Genomic DNA, 27989 nt, shown 5'->3' with positions numbered 1-27989 from the left:
TCCCAAGTGCCAACATTGGGGGGAAAAAAGTTGTCCATCAGTAGTTGACTTTCCATACATATTTATTCTCCAATTTTGAATCGTTCTGAACCCGCACTGTTCCAACCATTTTAGATGCAGTCTGCCCATGTTATTCCTGTGCATTTCTCCAGACATTTACTCATGTTTGCTCGCGTCAGGTGATGAGGAGAGCGGCTCGGGCAGCGGAAGCGGCTTCACGACAGAACCTGAAGTGATCCACACGGAGCCCCCGATGTTGGAGGCGGACAAAAGCGACCCGCAACCAACGGCAGGCGCAGCCCATCGGCAGAAGCCTTCGCTGCAGTCTCTGGTGTCTGTCCTGGTCCTCACAGCACTGCTCCTGTGCTGGAGATAATGGCAGGAGGAGGCACTCAGCCACACGGACACTTAAGACACACACAGCGTCGCTCACGCTGGTAGCCTTTCCGGAACTGGACTGGACCTTTTACAAAAAAATATGAAGAAAAAAGCCCATGAAAAAAAGGGAGAGCAAGCTAGCTAGCTAAACTCAAGGAGAGCAAGTGAGTGTGTGAAAGGAAGAGCGAGAGCAAATCTTTGCATCCTGCTTTTTTTCCCAAAGAATGCTTGGTGCAATCAGAAGCAGCTTCTCTTTTGGCCAACTGCTCTCATTTCTAAATGAAGTTTCTTTTCGGATGAAAAGTTGGTTGCCGTGCAAATGGGACCACTTTCCACATAGCTCTTTCGGAAAAGAATGGGAAAATTAAAAAGATATATTTTTGTTTTCCTTTTATACAGCATAAAATGAGACAGCAAAATGCGCTCCGGTGTTTTTTCGCCCCTCCCGAATTCATTGAATGACAAAAAAAAAAAAAAAAAAAAAAACAGGCATTATAAATAAAAAAGTAACAACAACAACAAAAAAAATTCTATATAAATCAAATTGTTTATGTACCACTGTGAGAATGCATGGGGAGGTCATGAGTAAATGTTTTTAACTGTGATTTTCACACAATTTTAATGCTTTGACTCCTTTTCTTTTGTTGAAGTGATTTTTTTTTTTTATGTAATTTGCTAAGGTGGCGATTTGAGATTCTTTTATAAGATATTAGACAGTTTTAGGTGAGCGTTAAAAGGGTCTGGTCGAGTTTCCCCGAGGGCTGTAAAGTATCCGTATCTTAATATATAATAAAGGTTTAGTTCTAAAATGTTTTCTTACAGAGAAAGATTTATTTATATTTCTAATATAATTATATATTTTGGCTTTAGCAACTTTTATTCAAAAGCTCATATCTAACAAAATAGCTCTTGCAAAGAATGATGTTTTTTTTTTTTTTTTTTGCCCTTTTCAGTGCAAACACATTCATTTTCTTTTCAATCTGAATTCAGATGTAGGCTTGCCTGATGAGTCTGAAATTTATTACTGAATGAAACCGTTTCCGTTGCCCCGTATGTCATTTCGATTTGGGAAAGTTTCTAATGGAAAAGTCTTGGGAACCACCGAAAGCCAGTGTTAAACGCGACTGAGTCATGTTCCTTACGCTCATTTATATACTTGTCATTTTAATCAATTATGTATGCACAACCCTCATTTACTTATCAACAGCTTTTTTCATTTTTCTGTTTTTATGTAGCTCACCATATCAGCGTTTCACGTTTTATGCATAGACAATTACAAAATTATTTTGTTGTGAATCAATGGGCCTCATTCATGAAACTAAAACAGGTTCTTTGAATATTATGCATTTGTTTTTGTTTTAAATAAATATGAACTCATTGAATTTGCATTGAATTGAATGAAATTGCATAAGAGTTTTTTTTTAATTTTTATGAATGATTCACACTGAAATCTATTTCACGAATGAGGCCCAATGAGTCGCTATGAATGTGACAAGGGCACTTTCTGATTTCACTTGTATCTGTAGCTATGAATGTTTCCAATCCAGTGCAATTCAAATCCAATGTACACATTGAACAAACTGACAGATTTGCCAGTTTATTGGCTCAGACCTCCCGATATGAACGCCGGCATGTGTTAATGTTTCGTTTAATGACAGCTCATGGTTTATGGAAGGACGCCATGCATTCATCCAGAGCCGTAAAGCTGTGCGTTACAGTACGTTCAAAGCCGCCTTCTAAAACACTCTTTTCATCAATGAAACGCAAAGATGCTAAAAGATCCCTCGAATGTCCTCCTCTCAGAGATGTGTGAAGGTTGAATGGAAGCATCAGTGAGGATGGGTGGATATAGACACACAAATAGCTTTGAAAATGAAATGTGGAAGAGAGAGAGAGAGAGAGAGAGAGAGTCCAGCAATGCTTTAGTGCGTCTGGTTTTGAAAGCAGGACAGGTAGCAGAAGACAATGTGCTTTTTGCTCATGCCTGGGTACTTTTGTCTTCCCAGAAAGGCTCAAAAAGCACCTCGGTGGGTTTTGGAAATGAGAAATTCAGTGAGCCAAGAGAGAGGGTGCACTGTGGAAAGGTCAAACACGCCGCTGTGTCTTAAAGTCAACATGAAGTCAGATTTTGAACCCTGTTCACTTTTTAAAATATGTTCCTAGATGAAAAAAATCCACTTTAAAATCTTTTTTTTTTAATATGAACATTACGGAATTAAATTGAGTCGTTTTCTCTTGAATGTTTTATGGTAATAAAAAATTGGCAAACAACCAATTTCAGATGTAACAATGAATCTGCAAATATTATAATGCTTTTTAACTTCGGTTACAATTATTTATGAAAAGATTGAATGCATTATAAAGCACATTATGAATACCTTTATAATGCATTACAAATAAATGCTTTAAAGTGCCCCTATTATGCTATTTTAAAGGTCTCCTTCAGTAGGTTTGCATGCATCCAAGGTCAAAAAACACTTTATTTTTCTCATAATATAGATTGCACATCACATAATTTCTCAAAGAGTCTGAAATGATTCATTTTAAGATTCAGTCTCTCTAAACCCCTCCTTTTCCGCGAGCTGCTATGCTCTGATTGGTCGACCGCTTACAGCGCACAACGGCCATTAGCATATCTGAACTTCAGATCCGGATCTTCCTCAGCCCTTGAAATACAGTGATCCGAACAATAGCATCGGTTTTCCCGTATCAATTCGAGCACGAGTCCTTCTCCTTTTGCAAAGTGGATTTGCATCTTTGAAACACAACAATGTTGGAAACACAACAAAGTCTCAGCTTCAACTACAGTGTTTGAGGGCGGGGCAAAGTAGACGCTGTTCACAGACAGCCAATGAAGACTGTAGGCTGTCATTATGCAAATTTGTTACATTGTTACATAGGCATGCGACAGGAAGTGAGACTGGAATTACTGACGACTCATTTCGGCAGTTCAGAATCTTTTGTTCTTTCTTTTAGGAGACAATAACTTTGTGTCGTGCACTTTGATCTTTACAACTTTTCAGACCTTTTACCTTCACAAACAGCTGTATTGCACACTACATGGAAGGAGAAGTTTTGAAAAATCATAATGGGGCACATTAAGTAAATTGCAATTAAAAGCTCATCAGATGATTGTCATGCCAACTTTATTTCAAGGAAGACAAATGTGAAGATTCCTTCAAATTGGTCGAAGGTTCCATTTTTCAACGTTTTCTCTTCCATTGCCCTCCATTCCTGGTCGCTCTGTCAGAATCTGAAGACGGTGTTGTTGAAACGAGCATGTCATGTAAAACTTTTCCTAACAGCTTGCGTGTTTCTTATAGTGGTCTGAATGTATTTGGCTTTCCTCTTTTGTGCTACGATGATATCAATTCACAAGGTAAAATCAAATTTTGTTTTGGTCTTGGAGGATGCGAAGACTTATTCGTCAAAAGGTTTTTATTTTTCATGGTTTAATGTGTTTGATGAACTGAAGGACACAAACCAGATCCACACACTCAGAGTGAACCTGTTTCTAGAACCTCTTTATTGTTAGTTTCTTTCCACATTGCACTTTGAAATTAAGTTCCACATTTAGATCTTTATATGAGTGAAAAAGACAAACTGATACGTTTACATGTAAACAAGTACAAGCCATGTCAAATACATGTTTGAGAAGATTGTGGTCTGAAAATGAACGTTGTTCCTATAAGCACGCTGCTTTGAGATGCTAAAGCTGACGTTTTAATGCGACGTTTATGTCGTGCAAGCAGACATGCCTTACAGTTTGTTTGGTTCGGTTTTTGTTTTGTTTTTTTAAAGAAAAAAAGTACTAAATGGATTGCATATTTGGATTTTGTTACTCTCTCTTATATACGGACAAGTGATGAAGGGGTGCAAATAAACATTTTATATGAAAAAAAACAAACATTGGTTGTCATTTTGTGTTCTTTCATCACATGCATTTAGCAAATCATCAATTCGATCATTTGATATACAATTCAGCAGCTGCTAACACTCAAAGTTGAAGTTAACAATAGAACAATTATTCAAACACATCATTAGTCAAGCATTCATTCTGCGGATCAAAACAGATTTTGATGAAAATGCTGATGCGATCAAATTTAGTGTGAAGGAAGGGAAATCAATAAAGGTTTTAAGGAATAGCTAAAGAAGTGCTTATGGTTTAATGAGCAATTTGAATGAAAATGTTTGACGGGATTATAAATATGATCAACCTCAGGTGAATGAGTGAGAGAGTCATCTGATTCAAACCAGTGAAGAGGTGAGTCACCAGACTGATTCACCGATTGATTCGTTAGCAAGAACTTCACCAATCGAGCGATTTGGCTGCAGATTAGGCCATTCATCACACTTTATTGTGCAGTCAGAGAGAACAGCACATTTAGAAGTGTTCACCATATATGCATATTCAATATTATTTTGCAGCGCCCAGCGTTTCTCTCTTATTGCACACAATTCACCAGCTCACAACCCTGCTAAAATATTAAATATATATGGGTGGGGAAAAAATCTGACAAACTACAAATTTAGTTTGTATTTGATTTATATGCATGCGCACCAACTGGTGTTTTTATGCACAGAAACTTAGCTGTAATTCTAAAACATGTTTGCATACGCAGGATTCATTGTGGAAACATTTCACCAAGTTTACACAATCTATGCCAGGGATGGGCAACTTCGGTCCTGGAGGGCCACTGTCCTACAGAGTTTAGCTTCAACCCTAATCAAACACACCTGAACAAGCTGTGATGAACCCACATCTACATTTTATTTCTTTATTGCTTTGTTTTATTTTGATATGATTCTGTATTTTATTTTGTCATAAGGTCATCTATTTGTTTGATTAAGTACATTGCAATAACATAAGAATAACTAATATACAGTGGTAAAGATGTTATCAATGTTTCATCCTCTTATGCTTTGTCTGCATGGAGAGCAGAAATTAAAACATAGAAAAGAGTTCATGAACAGGTCAACGAGTTCGGATATAGTCAAATGGCTAGTGATCATCTCAGCATGCTTTGTGATTGGTTCATTCTTGATCACGGTGGGGAGAGCATCCTGGATGGGCGCGACTTCGGTGGGATGGCGGGCGGGCTTCGGATGCACTCCGTTGTCGCGGGGGACATGGTTGGGCCGTGTGTCTTCTCACTTTTTGGATCCCTTTCTTTGCACATATCTCGTGGACTTTCTCGGGGGTGGATGCCATGTCTTTTGGGTGTTTTCCAGAATTTTCGCGCCGTCGAGCTTTTGAATGTTTTCCGGGATTTTCGCGCCGTCTGGCTTGTGGGACAGTGGCGGAGACGCTGCGTGTGTGCGTGTGCGGTGGGCTGGTCGAGATGGCCGTGCCTGGAGGACGGTGGGGTGTGTCGTCGGGTTGCTGTGGTGGTGTTGACGTGTTTTGGGGGGGTGATTTGAATGTGAACCTTTTTGTTTGGGACCTGAAGAAAGGAGCGAATGTGATATAGTGAGCTGTGGGGTTTGTTTCAAATGGGTTTCGGATGGATGATTGGGGCGGATCCATGGCTCCATGCCTGTATTTGCTGCCATCCTAGTACGCAACAAAGCTAATCAAGGTCCTCAGGATTACTAGAAAATTACAGGCAGGTGATTTTTTCAGGGTTGGAGCTAAACTCTGTAGGACAGTGGCCCTCCAGGACCGAAGTTGCCCATCCCTGGTCTATGCTATATAATTTCAAAGTGGCTTTCAAGGAAAGTCTGTTCACTCGGTGGCCATATATGCAACGCCGCTGGACAGCTATTCCGGGTGCGATCTAATTAAAAGGGGGAATCCTCAAAAACCACTTGCCAAACTCACATTTAAATTACATATTTTATTTAGGAGGAGGAACTTACTCCACCATATATCTCCCATTCATAGTCAAATATCCACCATCTTCGAACTACTTTACTATCCCCTGTATTATACAGTACACATGTATTTTGCTGCAGAATACACTTCATTAGGTTGAACATGTTTATTATTGATTATTGGTGAAGTCAGCACCCAATAATTCAGAAACCTAAACTAACATTTCAGATGACAAATTAGAACAACAAACACTCAAAACACTTCCTACGTTCAATTGATTTTATCTACATTTAAACAAATGCATTAAGTTGAACTCAATCAATTTAAGTTAAACTTAATGCATTTGTTTAAATGAAGATCAAATCAATTGAATGCAATCACTTATGATAATTTTTTTTATTAAATTCAACTAATAATTTTTTTTTTCAGTGTAGCAGCTTTTGTAAAACGATCTTCATGATATGAACAATGATCTCTCCTTGAGCCCAAACCTCAGAAGCTGCTCTCACAAAACATTTTTCTATTCATTCCATAGATGATATATATGTGAATTTATGACATTGACTTTAAAGCTGCCAGGATGAATCTCACAAAATATCAAGAACATGTTTGGGTGTTATTATTATAATACTGTTATGATCATGATGTTTTTACCTGTGGATCCACCAAAATCATTTGCAAAATCAATGCTTTACAATAAGGTTTTATTAGTTAACATGAACTATCAATGAACAATATGTATATAGCATTAGTTAATGTAGTTAAGTACAAATAAGTACACATACTTAATTATCATTACACAGTACTTAAATGTATAATAACATTGTAATAACTAATGTTTTAACTAATATGAACAAATATGATTATAAACAATAAGCCAGGACATTTGAAATACCATAAATAGCAATGCAAAATAATACTGTTATACTTTTCTTACTGACAACATGACATTTTAAGAGAAAAATACCATCTAAAGGATCACTAATTGGATGTCTCCATCAGAGTTTTATCATTTAACTCAAACTCTCAGGAAATGAAACCAAAGCCAATGACTCCTCGACCTCCGCATCTCATTATTTCCCACTCTCGCTGCAGTTAATGACCTCACAGGTCAGACAATCATCAGGCGCGAGAGGCCATCTGAATATTTGATGCCATAAATTGAAGTTCCAGTTGAATTATACTGAGCGTTACTTTGGAACACCCCAGTTTAAAATATTGATGACATAATTTCCTTTTCAACAGACCTCTCGAATGGGTCACGCTGAATATACGCTGCTCGTGTAATATAATTCTGAACACATTGAGCTCTGATCCAAACCCTTTAGTGCACTAGAGCATCCCGGGTTCACTTCAAGAGCACTTCTGTGCCGTCTAGGTAGGCAGATCACTTGATTTGGGAACATAACTAAAGTCTAAAGAGAGTCAGTATCACATATGATGGCAAAAATATGGTTAGGCATTCAAATAAATTGCTCAAAAAATGTCATGCATTATGTTGTAGCTGTTGGGCAACATAACTATGACTTAATCAGGAGTTACAGATACTTGGCACCTGTGTGAGCGCTGCACTCGTTTGATGATTCCCAGTGTGTTCGTCCCTGCAATCTGCTTTCCCTCAATGATTTTCCGGGTATAACATGCCAATATTGTGCTGGCTTTTCCTTTTTCTTTTTTTTTTTTAAAACAGACATCATTCCAGTTCATTTATATGCCAACTTCATTTATTTAAGAGATAGTGGGCGGTAAAAAGGGAAGGGCACAATATTAAGGATATTAAGGTCAGAATGTACAAAGTGAATGTGCTCTTTTGTAATACCCTTCTTTTCTAGACTAATTGCGAATGCCCTTTGACTTACAACTAATAGCACAGGGATATTGGAGACACAGTAATTCCCATGGAAATAAGGGAACTTGTAATAAAATTAAATCTTGAGTTTTCAATTTTCCATTCCCATTAGAGTTTACAAACCAAATGGGTTTTTGATTCCACATGCAGGCTAATGAATTTCCAAAATAAGTTAGAGAGGGAAGGGAATTGAAATACGGACGTTTCCCCACTGGAAGATTGTTCCATATAAACGTGTCCTTGTTTTATCGTCCATGGAAAACAAGGTGGAGGAAATTCGTCTGAGGTCGGACTGATTTGAAAGAGATGATCAAGTCTTTGGTTGGTAAATGAACACATACTGAAAGAAAACATGGAGCAAATAGTCTGTAAAACTAACAGTTGAATCTTCTGATGTAGCATGACTGAACTTACTAAGATTTTAATTTACTACAATGAAGCAATTATTTGAGAATAATCTCACAGTGATTGTATTTGTATTTACTTATAATGCACTGAAATAAAAATGCAACAGAAACTCACAATTTGCATTACTGATAACACAAATAATAAGAAATATAATTATTTAAATGAAATAGAATAACCCTTGCACTGAAGCAAAATATACTTTGATAAATCTGGTCCAGAGGTGATGGATGGATGGATGGATAGCCTTATTTCTGACAACTTAAATATTTTTTACTCATGTAATGAATATCAGGCAGTCCAACAAATTGATTTCTTTTCTGAGACAAATATTTATCAGTGCCAATCAGTTTTTCTTGCATTTTTAAGATGATTTTCACTGGGATGTTCAGCAAATGTTCAAATACAAATACAAAGTACAAGTACAAATATGAACTTAGTTACATATGAACAAAGTTATTAGCTAGCCCAGTAAAATGTTATATAATATGCAACAAAACAGAAATCTTTTAAGCTGTTTTATTCAAGCTATCAATTACTATTAGAGTAACAGCACAATATTAAGGCCTGTGTTTTCAGTATTCTGTGTGCATGATCCAACTTTTTTGGAGAGCAAATTTAGCTTTTGAATGCCACAAAGCTATCATCATCATCATCATCCCGTGAATATGAATGAATGCTGAATATGTATGCCGGAACCGGCTTTGATTGTGAATTGAGAGGTGCTCTTGTTTCAGAAAGTGTTACTCGAAAAGCAATTGAGCACATTATGATGAGCTTTTTTTTCTAAACCAAGATATATTTAAGGGAAAAGTTCTCCCACAAGTGATTCTATCATCTACTCACCCTCAAGACATTTAAAACTCATATTTTCTGATTTTATTTTTCTTTCTTTAGCAGAACCGTCAACCTGCCCTTTTCCATTACAGTGAAAGCGAATGCGGACTAAAGCTGTCAAATTCCCAAAAAAGACAAAAAAGCACTATGTGGTTCATACGAATCATGTCATGCACTCCAGTTAATTTTGGTATCATTAAAGGTAGCAAATGTTTATCAAATGCAGAGTGAAATATGTATAAAAAAAACAAACATTGTCAACTGCGCATGCGTCGCGACTGAGTGCTTTGTTGTGTTTGGAGCTCCGTCGAATTAATTCAGAAACCTTGTTTTTCTTCTTTACACTCTTTTACAAACGAACTTTTTCATTTTTATAGCGTGTGAACATATCTGGAATACTATTCTCCTTAAAAAACAATCGGATTGCTCTGATATCGCTACATATATCCAACCTTTCGAACTTCCGCTACTAGCCTTAGCCCGCTAGCATTACACGCGTGGTCGCGCCTATCGATCGACTTATTTACACCCGTATCACTGAAAGCTATAATTCGCCATTATAGCACATCTGCTATAATGGCGAATATAACGGATGTGTGTCTAACGTTACCTTTGAGTGCAGGTGAGGACACCTTCGAGCTGCATTCTGTGCAGTTAGAGCTGGAATCCGTGGAGAAGCAGATCCGCGACCTACTAGAGAGACAGGCCGAGCTACGAGATCGACGTTTCGCGCTTGAAACATCACGCGCCGATGCTCACAAGTCAGTGGTTAGTAACCTTTTGACTCCGACCTCGTCTACTCCATGTGTTTCTCTGCCCAGGATGCGATCATCCCTGGTTTCATTCACTCCGGCACCGACACAACAACATGGACCCTGGGTGATTCCACAGCGGAAGACGCGGGCCAGGACCAGAGCTAGGACCTCTCCGCCCCTCCCGGCCTTCGAGATCTCCACCCGGAACCGCTTCTCCCCTCTACGCGAGACGGAATGCGACGCTGTGATCATCGGCAGTTCCATCGTCCGGCATGTCCGTGCTACCATAGGTAAAGGTAAGGTTCGCACTCACTGCTTTCCTGGTGCTCGTGTTCTCGATGTCGCTGCACAGGTTCCCGGGATTCTGAACGGTGACGAGCCCGTCGGAGCTGTCGTGCTGCACGCGGGAACGAACGACATCAGGCTACGGCAGTCGGAGGTTCTGAAGAAGGACTACAGGAGCCTGATCGAGACGGTACGCAGTACATCGCCTGAAACAACGATCATCGTGTCTGGACCGCTTCCCACCTACCGACTAGGACACGAAAGGTTCAGTAGATTATTTGCTCTAAATGAATGGTTAATGTCATGGTGTAATGAACAGAGACTGCTCTTTGTAAATAATTGGAATCTTTTCTGGGAGCGACCTAGGCTCTTCCGTGCTGATGGCCTGCACCCCAGCAGAATCGGAGCGGCTCTTCTGTCGGACAACATCTCCAAGACGCTACACACCATATGACTAGTAAGTCAAAGTCCAAATCACACTCTTTGCTGTCCAAACTTAATTGATATAAGTACCAATGTAGAACATTATATTGAAACTGTGTCTATTCCTCGTTTAGTGAGATCAAATAATAAATCTACTGCAGGATCTAAGAAAAATCTAATTGTGATTAAACCAGAAAATCTCAATATTAGTGAACAAAAACAATTTATAAAGCTAGGTCTTTTAAACATCAGATCGCTTACACCTACTGTAAGGCGGTTATTGTAAATGAAATGGTCACAGATAATAGTTTCGATGTACTTTGCCTTACTGAAACCTGGCTTAAACCAAATGATTATTTCGGTCTTAATGAGTCTACTCCTCCTGGATACTGTTACAAGCATGAGCCCCGTCTGATTGGTCGTGGCGGTGGTGTTGCTATAATCTATAAAGATATTCTTACTGTTACTCAGAAAACAGGTCACAGGTTTAATTCGTTTGAAGTACTTGTGCTAAATGTTACTCTCTTAGATGTAAGAAAGAAATCCATATTATCTCTAGCCTTGGCTACTGTATATAGACCGCCAGGGCCTTACGCTGATTTCCTAAAAGAGTTTGCAGACTTTCTCTCAGATCTTTTGGTCAATGTCGATAAAGCATTAATTGTTGGAGATTTTAACATACACGTAGATAATTCAAATGATGCTTTAGGGGCTGCGTTTACAGATTTATTAAACTCCTTTGGGGTCAAGCAAAACGTAACTGGTCCCACTCATCGTCTTAATCATACGCTAGATTTAATTATATCACATGGAGCCGATCCAACCGATATAGATATTATACCGCAAAGTGATGAAGTCACTGACCATTACATGGTCACTTGCATACTACGTACCGCTGAAATTTGTCATGTTGCGCCGCGTTATCGACCAGGCAGAACAATCCTTCCAACAACTATAGATCATTTCTCAAATAGCTTACCTGATCTGTCTCAGCTGCTCAGTGAACCCAAACAAACAGATGAACTAGAGGAAATGACTAGCACTATGAGCACCATTTTCTCTAGTACATTAGACATCGTTGCACCAATTAGATTAAAAAAGGTTAGAGAGAAAACTAAAGCACCATGGTACAACAGTGTTACGCATGTTCTAAAGAGAGAAACTCGTAATTTAGAGCGTAAATGGAAACAAACTAATCTAGAGGTCTTTAGAATCGCGTGGAAAGACAGTATGTCACGTTATAAAAAGGCCCTAAAAGCAGCCAGGGCTGAGCATCTCCGCAAACTAATAGAAAACAACCAAAATAATCCTAGGTTTTTATTTAACACCGTCGCTAGACTAACAAATAAACAGACGTTACCGGAGCAAAATATTCCGTCACAGTGTAGTAGTAATGATTTTATGAATTTCTACACTGAGAAAATAGAAAGCATCAGAAACACAATTGTAAATGTACAATCTTTAATGGTGTCTTATGATTCAGCCTCAATTATCACCCCGCAAGAACAATTACAGCGCTTTGCAACTATAGGACAGGAAGAGTTAAATAAACTTATCATTGCATCTAAACCAACAACGTGTTTATTAGATCCAATACCAACTAAACTACTGAAACAAGTGTTACCTGTAGTGGAAGAGCCTCTTCTCAATATTATTAACTCGTCTTTATCCTTAGGTCATGTTCCAAGAATATTCAAGTTGGCAGTTATAAAACCTCTTATTAAGAAACCACAATTAGATCATAATAACCTAGCAAATTACAGACCCATTTCAAATCTTCCATTTATGTCTAAAATACTAGAAAAAGTTGTGTCCGCTCAACTGTGCTCTTTCTTGCAAGAAAATGATATCTATGAAAAGTTTCAGTCTGGATTCAGACCGCATCATAGCACAGAAACTGCGCTCGTTAAAATCACAAATGATTTACTTTTAGCTTCTGACCAAGGCTGTATCTCAATACTAGTTTTACTTGATCTTAGTGCTGCGTTCGATACTATAGATCACACAATACTCTTAGACCGACTACAAAACTACACTGGTGTTCAGGGACAGGCATTAAGCTGGTTCAGATCATACTTATCAGACCGCTACCATTTTGTCTGCGTAAATGGGGAAAAATCGAAGATAACGTCAGTAAACTACGGTGTACCGCAAGGATCTGTGTTAGGCCCTCTACTATTCTCAATATATATGCTGCCACTTGGTAATATTATAAGAAAACATGGAATTAATTTCCACTGTTATGCTGATGACACTCAATTATATATTTCATCACGACCAGATGAAAACGCTAAATTATCTAAATTAACAGAGTGTGTTAAAGATATAAAATACTGGATGACATGTAATTTTCTGCTATTAAATTCAGATAAAACGGAGGTATTACTTATTAGTCCAAAAAACTGCCCACAAAACCTCTTACAATACAACTTTAATTTAGAAGGGTGTCCTGTTACTTTATCCTCTACAGTAAAAGACCTGGGTGTTATATTAGACCGCAACTTGTCTTTTGAAAATCATATTTCATATGTTACAAGAACAGCCTTTTTCCACCTTAGAAACATTGCTAAGCTACGTAACATGCTATCAGTTTCTGATGCAGAAAAGTTAGTTCATGCATTCATGACCTCGAGACTAGATTACTGTAATGCCTTATTAGCTGGTTGTCCTGCATCCTCAATAAACAAGCTACAGTTAGTCCAAAATGCCGCCGCTAGAGTTCTTACTAGATCAAGAAAATACGATCATATAACACCAATTCTGTCGTCTCTACATTGGTTACCTATAAAGTTCCGTATCAATTACAAAGTATTGCTACTGACCTATAAAGCCCTAAATGGTTTAGCTCCCGTGTATTTAACGGAACTTCTATCGCCCTACAATCCATCGCGCTCTTTAAGATCACTAAATTCGAGGCTTCTGGTCATTCCTAGGATATCTAAGTCCACTAAAGGAGGGAGAGCGTTTTCACATTTAGCTCCTAAACTGTGGAATGGCCTTCCTGATATTGTTCGAGGCTCAGACTCGCTGTCCCAGTTTAAAACTAGATTAAAGACGCATCTCTTCAGCCAGGCATTCACATAATACTTACATTTTTATACTACAGTTGAATCAGATTGAATGCATTAATATTGCGAACAGCAGCTACGCTAATTATTTCCCATATGCTTTTCTGTTGTTATCTCGGGACGCTAGTCCCGAGGTAAATACAGATCGTCAGCTCCAGTTTGTATCCAGCCTCTCATGGAAACTACAGATTCTCCAACACCCGTGCAGAGACGACTCGGCGCCTGTGAAGAGACGACTCGACGCTGGCGATGTTTATGCCCTAAATCAATACATGATTAACTAACTGTATTTCTCTATGTACATTTCTGAAATGCACTTTCTGTAAAGCTGCTTTGAAACAATATGTATTGTGAAAAGCGCTATACAAATAAATTTGAATTGAATTGAATTGAATTTTACTCAGTTTTTCCCTTCAAATATATGGCATAAATCTACATGAGTGAGTTCTGACTCAAAACAGTTACTTTCCTGTTCAGTTAGAGTATTTTTCTTTCTTTAAATTTGAATAGAAGTTTTTCACAAAGCAAATCTTTCCAAAGCATCTTTTCAGAGAATGGTGAACAAGCGAAAGACGTCAAGACGGAAAAATAGAGTAAATGAGAAACCTTCGGAGGAACTCAGTGATTATCCTCTACAATGATGAGTGGTGAATTGGTAGCATTTGTGTCTTTTTATATCAGCCTAATAGAATGTTTCCATCATCCATCAATATTTTCTAGTCGGGTACAAAGAAATGTACTTTTAAATGAAACCTTAAGGACTCAGAACGACTATAGCAATGGGTTTTCTCTCTGAATGCAGGTACACACTCTTGCTATTACTACAGCAGCTCAATGGATGTCAAACAGTTGTGCTGGAGTTTCTAAAGACTGGCTGTGTTTTCAGTATTCTGTGTGCATGATCCAACTTTTTTGGAGAGAAAGTTTAGCTTTTGAATGCCACAAAGCTATCATCATCATCATCATCATCCCGTGAATATGAATGAATGCTGAATATGTATGGCGGAACCGGCTTTGACTGTGAATTGAGAGGTGCTCTTGTTTCGGAAAGTGCTACTCGAAAAGCAATTGAGCACATTATGATGAGCTTTTTTTTCTAAACCAAGATATATGTAAGGGAAAAGTTCTCCCACAAGTGATTCTATCATCTACTCACCCTCAAGACATTTAAAACTCATATTTTCTGATTTTATTTTTCTTTCTTTAGCAGAACCGTCAACCTGCCCTTTTCCATTACAGTGAAAGCGAATGCGGACTAAAGCTGTCAAATTCCCAAAAAAAGACCAAAAAGCACCATGTGGTTCATACGAATCATGTTATAATTTTCTCTTCCATTATAGCTGTCAAATTTCATTTGTGCTCCAGCAAACTAAAAACCCCGAATTTTTTTTCAGATATCACTTTTCATGTAGAGTGTGATATAGCTGTTTGTGATTAAGTTCTGCAAAGTTTCAAAGATCAAAGTGCAAAAAAAAGTTGAGAGAATTATTGTCTCCCAAAAGAAAGAACCGATTCTGAACCGCCTGAAACTAATCATCAGTAATTCCAGTCTTACTTCCTGTTCGAACCTGAGACATTTGAACAACATCTACTTTGCCCCGCCTTCAAACACTGTAGTTGTAGCTGAGACTGGAAGAGTTTGGTTTGTGTTGTTCATGTCAAGAAGACTCAAAAGCAAATCCACTTTTGTACTTGCAGAAGATGAGGATGCTGGAATTGATACGGTAAAACTAATGCCATCGTTACTGTTCTGTAAGTGGTCGGCCAATCACAACAGACTGGGCCGTCTGACCAGTCAGAGCAGAGTAGGAGGGGTTTAGAGAAAAAAACAGTTAGCTAATACTCAAGGTGGCACCATATTTTAAAATATATTGTAGCATCACAATCTGAATGTAAATCATTCTTATTGGCTGCTCGTGTTGCAGTGCATTGCGGGTCACCGCCAGACGGTGAGACCGTAACACAATTAGTTAGTTTTTACTGAAAAGTCATAAAATAACATAATTGGATAATATAATTTAATTAGAGCAGTATTTCTCAGCCTCTGAACCAAACCAAATTATATATATAATTTATATTCATTAATAATTTACTCACCAGCATGTCATTCATCATTCCAAACCCATATGTTATATGATGACATTAATGGGTTAATGGAGTAACTGTCCCTTTAAAAGAAACCCTGTGTCTTTTTTTTTTATTTGCTGGTGCTCTGACCTTCTAGACAGGACATCCCTGTGTTGACATCTGAAACATGCCTCTGTTACTTTCACCTGTGTGAAACATGTTTAACCCAGTTCACAGTCCCGGCCCTCGAGTTCCCCTCGCAGCCGTTCCTGAATGGCTTCATTATTCCCGTCCTGTTCCCATGACAGGCTCGCTGTGTATCCCAAACCCTCCACCCCTCTCCCTCTCAGCAGTTCGAGCTGGATGAGAAACGACTGAAAAGCAACTACAGGCAGAGAGGAAAACCCCACGGAGGATCTGTGCACTGAATAGCCTACTAATGAACACCAAATGAACGTGATCACAAAGAAACTCGGCACAAGGGGATCGGGATCTGAAGTTAACTTCATCCAGCTGTGAATCATCCAGAAAATGGACTGAGCCTTTCTTTTAAATGACAAAATAATAATAATAATTACATCTATCTATCTATCTATCTATCTATCTATCTATCTATCTATCTATCGTGAAAAGCGCTATACAAATAAATGTGAATTGAATTGAATTGAATTGAATTAAGAAAGAAAGAAAGAAAGAAAGAAAGAAAGAAAGAAAGAAAGAGATGAATTAAGAAAGAGATGAATTGAGAAAGAAAGAAAGAAAGAAAGAAAGAAAGAAAGAAAGAAAGAAAGAAAGAAAGAAAGAAAGAAAGAAAGAAAGAAAGAAAGAAGCCTTCCTTGTGAAAGATTACATATGTACAGTATAGCCTAAATTAAACCAAAGTCAAGTTTTCCTCTCATTTGGCAGTTGATGACTGTCGACTCAGCGGGAAGACTCTCCCCTTCCCCTAATCTGGGCTGGAGTTACTGCGGTTAACCACTGAGAGGTTAAGTCTTAAGCATGAAGCATTAAAACAACGAGCCTATAAAGCAACAGTAGGAGAGCGAGGTGCTCCGCTAAATATAGCGTGGCCTTTTGAAAGCTCTGGTTCAGCGATCGCTCAGTCTGAGAAACAGCAATTAAACTCTAGCCTGACAGACCTTGTCTTGGTGAACTCCACTCTGCCTCTGGCTCATCTCATACACGAGGAACTCCTGCTTTTGAGGAACAAAAGAACCAGCATTAAACACACACATGCAGGTGCAGATTTACTGATGTTGGTGTGTATTACATGTTTTTGGCTCATGCTTTCTTACCAAATTGATTTGCAAAAGAAAGTGTAGATTTATGAAGTTTGCTAAGTGTTTTTGACAGTGCGTTGTATTTTCAGGTGTATTATCAGGTAGTCATGTGCATACATTATCACTTCACTAAAATGTAAATCACTTCTAAATCAATGCATGGTCAAGCTGTGAAGTTATTCTCTGTTAATACTGTAATATAATGAAGCAAATCATCCTATTTTTAGTTCGAAAAATGAAATAATAAAAACACCTGTGAAAACTGTCACTCTGATAATTAACATGCCACGGGTTTTATTCTTCACTATGGTTATGTGGTTATGACAATCAGTCAGGGTAAAGCGTGTTGCCTAGTTAATTGTGAACTCTGCTGGGTAATTCATTTGCGTCTGCAGAAACACAATAGATGTTTCGTGAAGAGCACAGTGTCAAAGGAACTTTACAGCAGGTCTCCAGTGACGTGAGTAATTATAGAGTTTATAGAATTACAGAGTTTTAATTGAAAAAGAAAAACACTGCTCTGATTCTTCTCTTTTACTCCTACTTTTTCCATATACATATACAGACCCTTTCCAAAAAATTTGAATATCATGGAAAAGTGTATTTATTTCCATAATTCCATTCAAAACGTTAAACTTCCATAGATTATAAATTCAGGGCCCACAACTTAAACGATTTCAAGTATTTAGTCGTTTATTTGTACATAATTTGGGCTTCCAGCTCATAAAACCCACGAAAACAGGATTTCAAAAAATTAGAATATTACATGAAATCACACAGTAATTACACAGTGATACCATGGTCATTGAAGCAGGTTTTGGTTGTTGTGGCAGTGTGGGCAGGTGCAAATCCTGCTGGAAAATGAAGGAAGCATGAAGTGCTCTGAAAATGTCCTGGTAGACGGCTGCATTGACTCTGGATTTAATAAAGCACAGTGGACCAAAGTCCTCTTTTCTGATGAGAGCAAATTGTGCATCTCATTTGGAAACCAAGGTCCCAGAGTCTGGAGGAAGAATGTAGAGGCACACAATCCAAGATGCTTGAAGTCCAGTGTGAAGTTTCCACAGTCTGTGTTGGTTTGGGGAGCCATGTCATCGGCTGGTGTTGGTCCACTGTGCTGTCCACTCAACGCAGCCGTCTACCAGGACATTTCCAGAGCACTTCATGCTTCCTTCAGCAGACAAGCTTTATGGAGATGCTGACTTCATTTTCCAGCAGGATTTGCACCTGCCCACACTGCCAAAAGAACCAAAACCTGCTTCAATGACCATGGTATCACTGTGTAATTACTGTGTGATTTCATGTAATATTCTAATTTTTTGAAATCCTGTTTTCGTGGGTTTTATGAGCTGGAAGCCCAAATTATGTACAAATAAACAACTAAATACTTGAAATCGTTTAAGTTGTGGGCCCTGAATCTATAATCTATGGAAGTTTAACGTTTTGAATGGAATTATGGAAATAAATAAACTTTTCCATGATATTCTAATTTTTTGGAAATTGTCTGTATACACACACACACACACACACACACACACACACACACACACACACACACACACACACACACACACACACACAGTATATTCACACATACAGCATTGTTGTCTCACAATAATAAACCATAAAAATGTTTTATTATTTGTCATACTACATCTTTGTCTGCGTTTGTGAACCATGTGGAGGACGGATATTTCTCTGGAGAGATTCCCTCAAAGCAATTTGTATTGATTTTTTCACCCACCAAAAATATGATTCATATTTGTTAGTGAGTGAACTTCATTTGAAACCGTTTTGAGTCATACACATTATTTGTATGTTTTGAAGAATTGCTTAAATAAGTTTGAGGCCTACAAGCAGTCCGACAGTGGAATAATATCTACAATAGATATTCCTAATATATATTTGTAACACAATTAAATAAAAATAAAAAACTTTTAATTTGCAATATACCTAAAAAAGATTAAACAAAATGTGTTTTGCATTTTAGTAATGGAATCCATTCTATGCAAGGAAAGTGAATTAAACATTTTATTTTATAATGCGTGCACTAGAGGGATATAAATATAAATCCTCACCCTGTTTATCAGTGATCTTTCCGTTCAACCTCCACCGGGTCCCGGCTTTGTGGATTCACTGTAGTATCTTTTTCTGACTCCAGATATCCTGGGATTTGTTTAAGCCATTCTTCCAGCTGGGATGTTCGAGTCCCGGGAGCCCCTATCAATAGCAGATCTACCCAGGCTTTGACTCGAATGATTCTTTCTAGCTCTGTCTTTAGTATCTGGTTTTCTCCGGCTTCTCGTGCTCCTTCCTGATGTGTCTGTCATTTGGGATTGTGGCACATCCACCATCATCACGGCCATTTACTGCTTCTATTCTGACATTTTCCCTTTTTCCACACAATGCTTGTGACTTCATGGTGCCATTATGCTGTTATGTTGCTCCATTCTCATTCTAGGAGGCTATATTTAACTGAAATGAACATTATCTAAAAACAAAAATGTTATTTAAAAACAATGTTAACTGAAAAGAAGAAATAAAAATCAAACTTATTTTACTTCAGCTAGATGCCAAGCCAACATTTCTCCTTTCCATTTAGTTTAACTTGATGTACTACACATACTAAAACTACACATGTAAGATTCTCCTTCCACTCTTCGGGCCTTGTTTTGGGTGCGGGAATGAGTGTATTTACTGCTTGTAACTGTTTATCTAAACAGCACAGCACTAAGCTTTATGCACTCGTCGTCTCCTGTAAGTAGGACCCAAAATATATCAATATAAATTCTGCTTTCTAAAACAAAGAAAATAAGCAATGGCAGGAGGATGGATAGTGCACCAACATCAGGAAACTGTATATTCATGCAGTGTGCGCACGATCAAATTCGATTTGAAGCTTGTGACACATAAACATGCACATCAATCCGCTCACTTATTTAGCATTCATGTAAACACTAAGTTTGTATTCATCAATGAATTAATTCTGAATGAAAGAAAAAGTGTCCATGTAAATGAAGCCATTGTTGCAGCTCCTCTCTTCCCAGTCTGTCAGTAACGCTCTGTTTAGTTCCTGTCTCTATGAAGCCCCTCCTTCTGAAAAGCACACTGTGCTCTGATTGGTCAGCTGGATCAGTGTGTTGTGATTGATCACGCCCTTCGAGTGTGTTTGGGAAATGTCCCGCCTCTTACCATAACCCCCAGTTTCCACACACTACTGACTAACTCAACCAGGCCCCGCCCCTTTATTCTGCATATTAATTATTTAAATGAGAAATATTGACATTTTTGATCCCGGAAACAGAAACAGTGACACTGATATAGAGAAGAACTCCTGCTGGAGGGACTTTGTAACTTTGCAAACCTTTTTCATGCTCAAATAGCAACATTACACACTAAAGAAAGATGAACATGTAATAAAGAATAATAGCTCCTCTTTAACTAGATGTCACTGGATTGTGCAACATAGAAATTCTTCCTTTTAACCCTTGTGTGGTGTTCATATTTTTGTTACTCAGCCAGTGTTCGTGGGTCTGGTGGACCCGCTGCATTTTTGGGTTTTTAATTCAACACAATCAAAAATGTTATGTTAAAATACTCAACAGATGTTTACTTCATCCCAATTACAAGCAATATAAACAGCATATATGGTTAATATTTTCTCTTTACCTTTGTTAGATCACATTTAAGAATTGCAACCTTGTGTGGGAATGGCAGGAGTAGAAACACAAAACTCACTCTTGCACTCTTTCACACTTACACACAATCTCTCTCTCACACGGACGCACACACACACACTCATGCACACACATACACACACCCACAACACACACACACCCACACACACACACACACACACATACATGCACATACACTACACACACTCACTTGGATATGTGGTGTACGGTCACTCTCCATAGGCATAATGCTTTTTCTAATGTACAAACTGTATAATCTATCCCCCTACACTACCCCTAAACCTACCAATCACAGAAAACTTTTGGCATTTTTTGAATTAAAAAAAAAACACCATTTAGTATGTTTTAGTATGAGGACACAGATGTCGTCATAAACCATGTTTACGTTGTAATACCCATGTCATTATACACATTTGTGTCCTCATAAACTATATACAAGAACATACACACACTAACAGCAGGCCCTGACAGGAGGAGGACAGAGTAAAGGTACACAGGACCTACAATTTCCACACTTTTATTAGCCCCGGGTCCAGTGGACCCGAACATCCTGTGTGTAATATAAATGTGTAGGGGGGGTGTACAGTGTGTTTTCATTGAAAATGTGTTCTGATATATATTCCTCACAGAAAATGAGCCAAGGCCAATGAGTCTCAGTTTGAAAAAATAATTAATTGTATAATTTTTCTTTTGATAAAAAATGAAAACGGGTCCAACAGACCCGAACACCATACAAGGGTCAAATGAAATGAAGATTAATATGAGGGAGAATGCCCTGGAGAAGAGATCAACATTCATGGGCAGCACCAGCTCAGGTTTACTGGTATATCTGTGCAGCAGCACAAGCAGGAACAGAATCTGGGAGCATAACTGAGGTAAACTGAAGCCCTTCACTCCGTGGGGAAGCGACAGCAGGAAAGCTCAATATTGATGGGCTTGTTGTTCACTCGCTCACACCTTTGAGGAAGACGAACAGCTGGCGAGCTCCGGCCGAGAGGGACAGACAATAATCCACTCACAAAAGGAAGTTTAATTTTAAAGGATGAATACAGCTTTTGTAATTTTAGAGGTATAAATGCACCTTAAATGCATCATCCAATTTGGGTAGCACCTCATTGGTTCTTGCAGAAGCTCAAACGTGCAGCGTAACACGAGAATGAACCTCATTGGTTCTTGCAGAAGCTCAAACGTGCAGCGTAACACGAGAATGAACCTCATTGGTTCTTGCAGAAGCTCAAACGTGCTGCGTAACACGAGACTGAACCTCATTGGTTCTTGCTGAAGCTCAAACATGCTGCGTAACACGAGGATGAATCTCATTGGTTCTTACAAAAGCTCAAACGTGCTGCGTAACACGAGAATGAACCTCATTGGTTCTTGCTGAAGCTCAAACATGCTGCGCAACACGAGGATGAACTTCATTGGTTCTTACAAAAGCTCAAACATGCTGCGTAACACGAGAATGAATCTCATTGGTTCTTACAGAAGCTCAAACGTGCTGCGTAACACGAGAATGAACCTCATTGGTTCTTGCAGAAGCTCAAACGTGCTGCGTAACACGAGAATGAACCTCATTGGTTCTTGCTGAAGCTCAAACGTGCTGCGTAACATGAGAATGAACCTCATTGGTTCTTACAAAAGCTCAAACGTGCTGCGTAACACGAGGATGAATCTCATTGGTTCTTGCAGAAGCTCAAACGTGCTGCGTAACACGAGAATGAACCTCATTGGTTCTTGCAGAAGCTCAAACGTGCTGCGTAACACGAGAATGAACCTCATTGGTTATTGCTGAAGCTCAAACGTGCTGCGTAACACGAGAATGAACCTCATTGGTTCTTGCTGAAGCTCAAACGTGCTGCGTAACATGAGAATGAACCTCATTGGTTCTTACAAAAGCTCAAACGTGCTGCGTAACACGAGGATGAATCTCATTGGTTCTTACAAAAGCTCAAACGTGCTGCGTAACATGAGAATGAACCTCATTGGTTCTTACAGAAGCTCAAACATGCTGCGTAACACGAGAATGAACCTCACTGGTTCTTACAAAAGCTCAAACGTGCTGCGCAACACGAGAATTAACCTCATTGGTTCTTGCTGAAGCTCAAACGTGCTGTGCAACACGAGAATGAATCTCATTGGTTCTTACAGAAGCTCAAACGTGCTGCGTAACACGAGAATGAATCTCATTGGTTCTTACAGAAGCTCAAACGTGCTGCGTAACACGAGACTGAACCTCATTGGTTCTTGCTGAAGCTCAAACGTGCTGCGTAACACGAGAATGAACCTCATTGGTTCTTGCTGAAGCTCAAACGTGCTGCGTAACACGAGAATGAACCTCATTGGTTCTTACAAAAGCTCAAACATGCTGCGTAACACGAGAATGAATCTCATTGGTTCTTACAGAAGCTCAAACGTGCTGCGTAACACGAGACTGAACCTCATTGGTTCTTGCTGAAGCTCAAACGTGCTGCGTAACACGAGAATGAACCTCATTGGTTCTTACAAAAGCTCAAACGTGCTGCGTAACACGAGGATGAATCTCATTGGTTCTTACAAAAGCTCAAACGTGCTGCGCAACACGAGAATGAATCTCATTGGTTCTTACAGAAGCTCAAACGTGCTGCGTAACACGAGAATGAACCTCACTGGTTCTTACAAAAGCTCAAACGTGCTGCGCAACACGAGAATTAACCTCATTGGTTCTTACAAAAGCTCAAACGTGCTGCGCAACACGAGGATGAACTTCATTGGTTCTTACAAAAGCTCAAACATGCTGCGTAACACGAGAATGAATCTCATTGGTTCTTACAAAAGCTCAAACGTGCTGCGCAACACGAGAATGAATCTCATTGGTTCTTGCTGAAGCTCAAACGTGCGTAACACGAGAATGAATCTCATTGGTTCTTACAGAAGCTCAAACGTGCTGCGTAACACGAGAATGAATCTCATTGGTTCTTGCAGAAGCTCAAACGTGCTGCGTAACACGAGAATGAATCTCATTGGTTCTTGCAGAAGCTCAAACGTGCTGCGTTACACGAGAATGAACCTCATTGGTTCTTGCAGAAGCTCAAACGTGCTGGGTAACACGAGAATGAATCTCATTGGTTCTTGCAGAAGCTCAAACGTGCTGCGTTACACGAGAATGAACCTCATTTGGTTCTTGCAGAAGCTCAAACGTGCTGGGTAACACGAGAATGAATCTCATTGGTTCTTGCTGAAGCTCAAACGTGCGTAACACGAGAATGAACCTCATTGGTTCTTACAGAAGCTCAAACGTGCTGCGTAACACGAGAATGAATCTCATTGGTTCTTGCTGAAGCTCAAACGTGCTGCGTAACACGAGAATGAATCTCATTGGTTCTTGCAGAAGCTCAAACGTGCTGCGTTACACGAGAATGAACCTCATTGGTTCTTGCAGAAGCTCAAACGTGCTGCGTAACACGAGAATGAATCTCATTGGTTCTTGCAGAAGCTCAAACATGCTGCGTAACACGAGAATGAATCTCATTGGTTCTTACAGAAGCTCAAACGTGCTGCGTTACACGAGAATGAATCTCATTGGTTCTTGCAGAAGCTCAAACGTGCTGCGTTACACGAGAATGAATCTCATTGGTTCTTACAGAAGCTCAAACGTGCTGCGTAACACGAGAATGAATCTCATTGGTTGTGATTATTATATGTGAATAAAAGCCTAAATTCAATCTGTTCATCATTTTAAGCGATCTAGTCTCTTCAGAAAATTTGGACTAAACGGCTCAGATTACATCAAAAAGATCTTCATTTGTGTTCTGAAGATGAATGAAAGTCTTACGGTTTTGGAATGACATGAGGATGAGTAAATGATGACAGAATTTTCATTTTTGGGTGAACTCTCCCTTTAAAGCAACACTAAGGAACTTTTCCTCTTCGGTCGCCCTACAGGTTGGAAGCGGAATTGTCCATTACCGCTGTCGTAAATATTTTCGCCTCCTGCAGCCTACCGTCGCACGCACACTCGCTGTTTATCTAGCACTGGCTTTGAATGAACGATGTCCACAGTGAAGGTAGAGTATGTTGCATGATTTCATGAAAGTATGATGTATTGCGACATCAGAAACGAAGAAAAACTAAATAATGACTATTGTAACGCTTGACGTAAAGCAAGTCAAATTTGTAGTTTTCTTATGTCTCATTCGAACTACAGAAACGCGACCCGGTTTGGCAAACTTGCATAGTGCGGTTATAGCAGATATAGGGCTGCAAAGCGAATCCAGAAGTGCCTTTCACCCTGTTACGACTTGATGAACCACTGAAACCACTTTGGAAACATTATTTTAAGGTAAAAAATGTTACTTAGTGTTGCTTTAAGGCTGCCTGCATTTCAGTTTCTTTTAGCTTTATCTGCTCCTGGTCATTCCGTCAGAGAAGAGGAAATAAAGGAAACAGGAAACAAAGAGAAGATGGTCTTGTTTCCCAAAGGTGTAACAATACAACACCCACCAGACAATCACATTAGGCTGAAATTATTGCGCAAACAAACCACACACCACAACAAAATAAGAACCTTGAAGAGGAGTGACATCAAAGAGGAACATGAGATTTTAATTCCGCAGGAGGACGAGCAGGAATACAGCCAGGAAAGAAAGCAACTGTGCATTCACTGTGCATTCACTGGCCATTTCTGACTGAATCAATAGCAGGAGCTTTACACCAGCACAGCCTCTCACTGTTAGCACTTACTCTCATCAATGCTGAAGGGATCGGCTCACACACACCAGGACAATCCAGAGATCAACACACCCACAACTCTCTCTGTCTCTCTCTGGAAGTGTGTTGAAACTGGCGGTTATGGTAAGAGGCGGGACAGTTCCCAAACACGCTCAAAGCTCTTGACCAATCACAACACACTGATTCAGCCGACCAATCAGAGCACACTGTGCTTTTCAGAAGGAGGGGCTTCATAGAGACAGGAAGTAAACAGAGCGTTACTGACAGACTGGGAAGAGAGGAGCTGCAACAATGGAGAATATTGGGAAAATGTAATGTTTTTTGAACATTTAAGCATGAAAACCTGTTCTAGTAGAGCCCAGAAACACAATCAAGACTTTGTAAAAGGGCATAATATGGTCTCTTTAAATAAACCACAAATAATGTAAGAGTGGGAAAATGTTCAGTCTGTTCCACGATTACTGTATCTATTCAACAAACGGGTGGACTGGAGACGTCTGGAAAAAAGACCTGCAAAGCCCCAGAGGTCTGGAAGCAGTCGAGGGTTGAGTGACAGATGGGGAAGAGATGTATCAAACGGACGCATGGGGAGTTACACAACAATCTCTCAGGCGGTGGGCCGCTCTGGCAAAGCTGTTCCCGCCCTGCAGTTTTAGGCCCCTGGGGAGTCCCACAAGAGCGCTCGCTCGCCTCCTTATCACTTCAAATACATATGAGAGCAGCTTGATTTTATAAGCACTCTTTAACTGCATGAGTTTGGCTCGCGTCGTGTCTGAGCGAGCTTCAGTTGTTTGTCATAAACAAGACCAAGAGTCTTAACCTCTCCTTCTCATGCAGTCTGACCTTAATTCTGGAGACCAGGACAGCAATCCACTGCTTTGGCTCAAATTTCAGGCAGAATGTTAATGTATCCTTTATTTCTGTTGAGTCATGCATTCCGCCTCTGTTACTGCAGGCGTTAAAGGGAGAGTTCATGCAAAATTAAATTCTGTCGAAAAAGACAAAGTACCAGCATAAATATTGTCCATTGTAATATTTCATCCCAGTGGCAGAAGAAAAACAATACAAGTAATACATATAATGGTAACACTTTAAAATAAGTGTTCTCTTTCATGCACATTAGTTATGCATTACTAACAAAGAGCAATTTATTTTTTACAGCACTAATAAAAATATAAATTAACTTTGTTAATGGTGTTGGTGAATAAAAATGTTAGTTCACGGTGCATTAATTCATGTTAATGGATACAACTTGTGATTGAGATTAACATTACCTAAGATTAATATTAATGTAAGAATTGATATTACATTAGTATTGTTCATTGTTAGTTCTAATGTAGTTATCTAATGTTAACCAATGAAATCTTATTGTACATTTGTAGGATCATTACGATTTTCTTATTAAATTTTAACATTTTTCTCTCGTGTTTTCTTTTATTTTTAAAGGATGAAATGTTACCTGGATATGTTCTAGAAGTTTCACAAGATAATCATTTAAAATACTCTTCATTTTCAATTAATCAGAAGTCTTCATCTCAAGTTGAATGTACACAATCTTAAACTGATTTAAACGGAAGAACTATTCGTTTCTTTGAGCACAAACTTTTTAATGAGATACTAAGTGCACCTTTACATTTTGATCTGTTCCTCACACAACGCTTCAGAGAGGCTTCAGAAGACATGGAGGAACATCACTTAAAGATGACGAGTCCCTGTAAACCTGGAGGACTGGATATGTTCCTCGTGAAGAAATATACAAAAAATGAAAACGGGTAACTGTGGGAATCATTTTAAATCTGTCATGAGTCTTATTCTTTTTTCATCAGAAGTGCCACAGAGTGCATAAGTAATTTGAAGAGCCCGAACACTGATAGAAAAACTCAGAAGCAAAGATCTTTCACAGTCCTCTGAGGAGCCCTTTGAAGCTCTTCAAGAAAAGATAAAAAAACTGCGTCCTGAGATTTGCCAGTATATTAATGAGTTCAGTTGACCGTTTGGGGCAAAGTTTTCATTGTCAGAAAGAGCTGTGAGAGAACAGGAGATGAAATGAGCGATTCCTCTGTATTTATCTTCTCCTGGACCTCTGAGACTGCGTTCTACAAGAGGAAGGTGCACATTTAATAGTCTAAAAAGCTCTTCAGCGCTGTACTCTAGACAAACACAGTCTGGAGTTATAATAAATGTCCGGTAGAGTCAACATGAAACAACATCCACGGCACATTTTACTTGCATAATGTGACATATGTCTGCATTAAAAAAGGATATTCAATGAGAAATAATGATGGGCTGGATCTAATTTTCTCCACGTTTCCCAATGGTCATGCTTTTTGTTCAAATATATTGTTATTTGTTACTATTGCTGTAACAATTTGAGTTGACAATTGAATCCAATAAGGGTGAAAACATTCAAATGAGCAGCACA

The 27989-nt window shown here is 39.0% G+C and overlaps 2 protein-coding genes across 4 annotated transcripts in view; both read left to right on the top strand.

Moving 5' to 3' along the window:
* gpc6a (glypican 6a) overlaps positions 1–992 on the top strand; it is a 189093-nt gene extending 188101 nt beyond the window's left edge. Inside the window, exon 9 of one of the 2 annotated variants that reach the window (XM_079864064.1) lies at positions 180–992. In XM_079864064.1, the coding sequence (XP_079720190.1) occupies positions 180–376 (197 nt within the window). In that variant the 3' untranslated portion in view covers positions 377–992. The remainder of the gene's footprint in view (positions 1–179) is intronic. The other variant, XM_079864063.1, reaches the window with a different exon arrangement.
* An 8754-nt stretch (positions 993–9746) lies between these two features.
* LOC307154305 (uncharacterized protein) lies at positions 9747–14034 on the top strand. Of its 2 annotated transcripts, none has more exons than XM_079864112.1 (2): positions 9747–10781; positions 13960–14034. In XM_079864112.1, the coding sequence occupies exon 1, from the start codon at positions 9861–9863 to the stop codon at positions 10776–10778; it is 918 nt and encodes a 305-aa protein (XP_079720238.1). In that variant the 5' UTR covers positions 9747–9860; the 3' UTR covers positions 10779–10781; positions 13960–14034. The 2 variants fall into 2 exon arrangements, with proteins under 2 accessions (XP_079720238.1, XP_079720239.1); XM_079864113.1 differs by having other exon boundaries at positions 13943–14028.
* The last annotated feature ends 13955 nt before the right edge of the window (positions 14035–27989 follow it).

The sequence above is a fragment of the Squalius cephalus genome (assembly GCF_949319135.1).
Source record: "Squalius cephalus genome assembly, chromosome: 2".
Classification (NCBI taxonomy): Eukaryota; Metazoa; Chordata; class Actinopteri; order Cypriniformes; family Leuciscidae; genus Squalius; species Squalius cephalus.
Note: the sequence above shows the minus strand (reverse complement) of the source record. Positions and strands in the feature narration are given on the sequence as shown.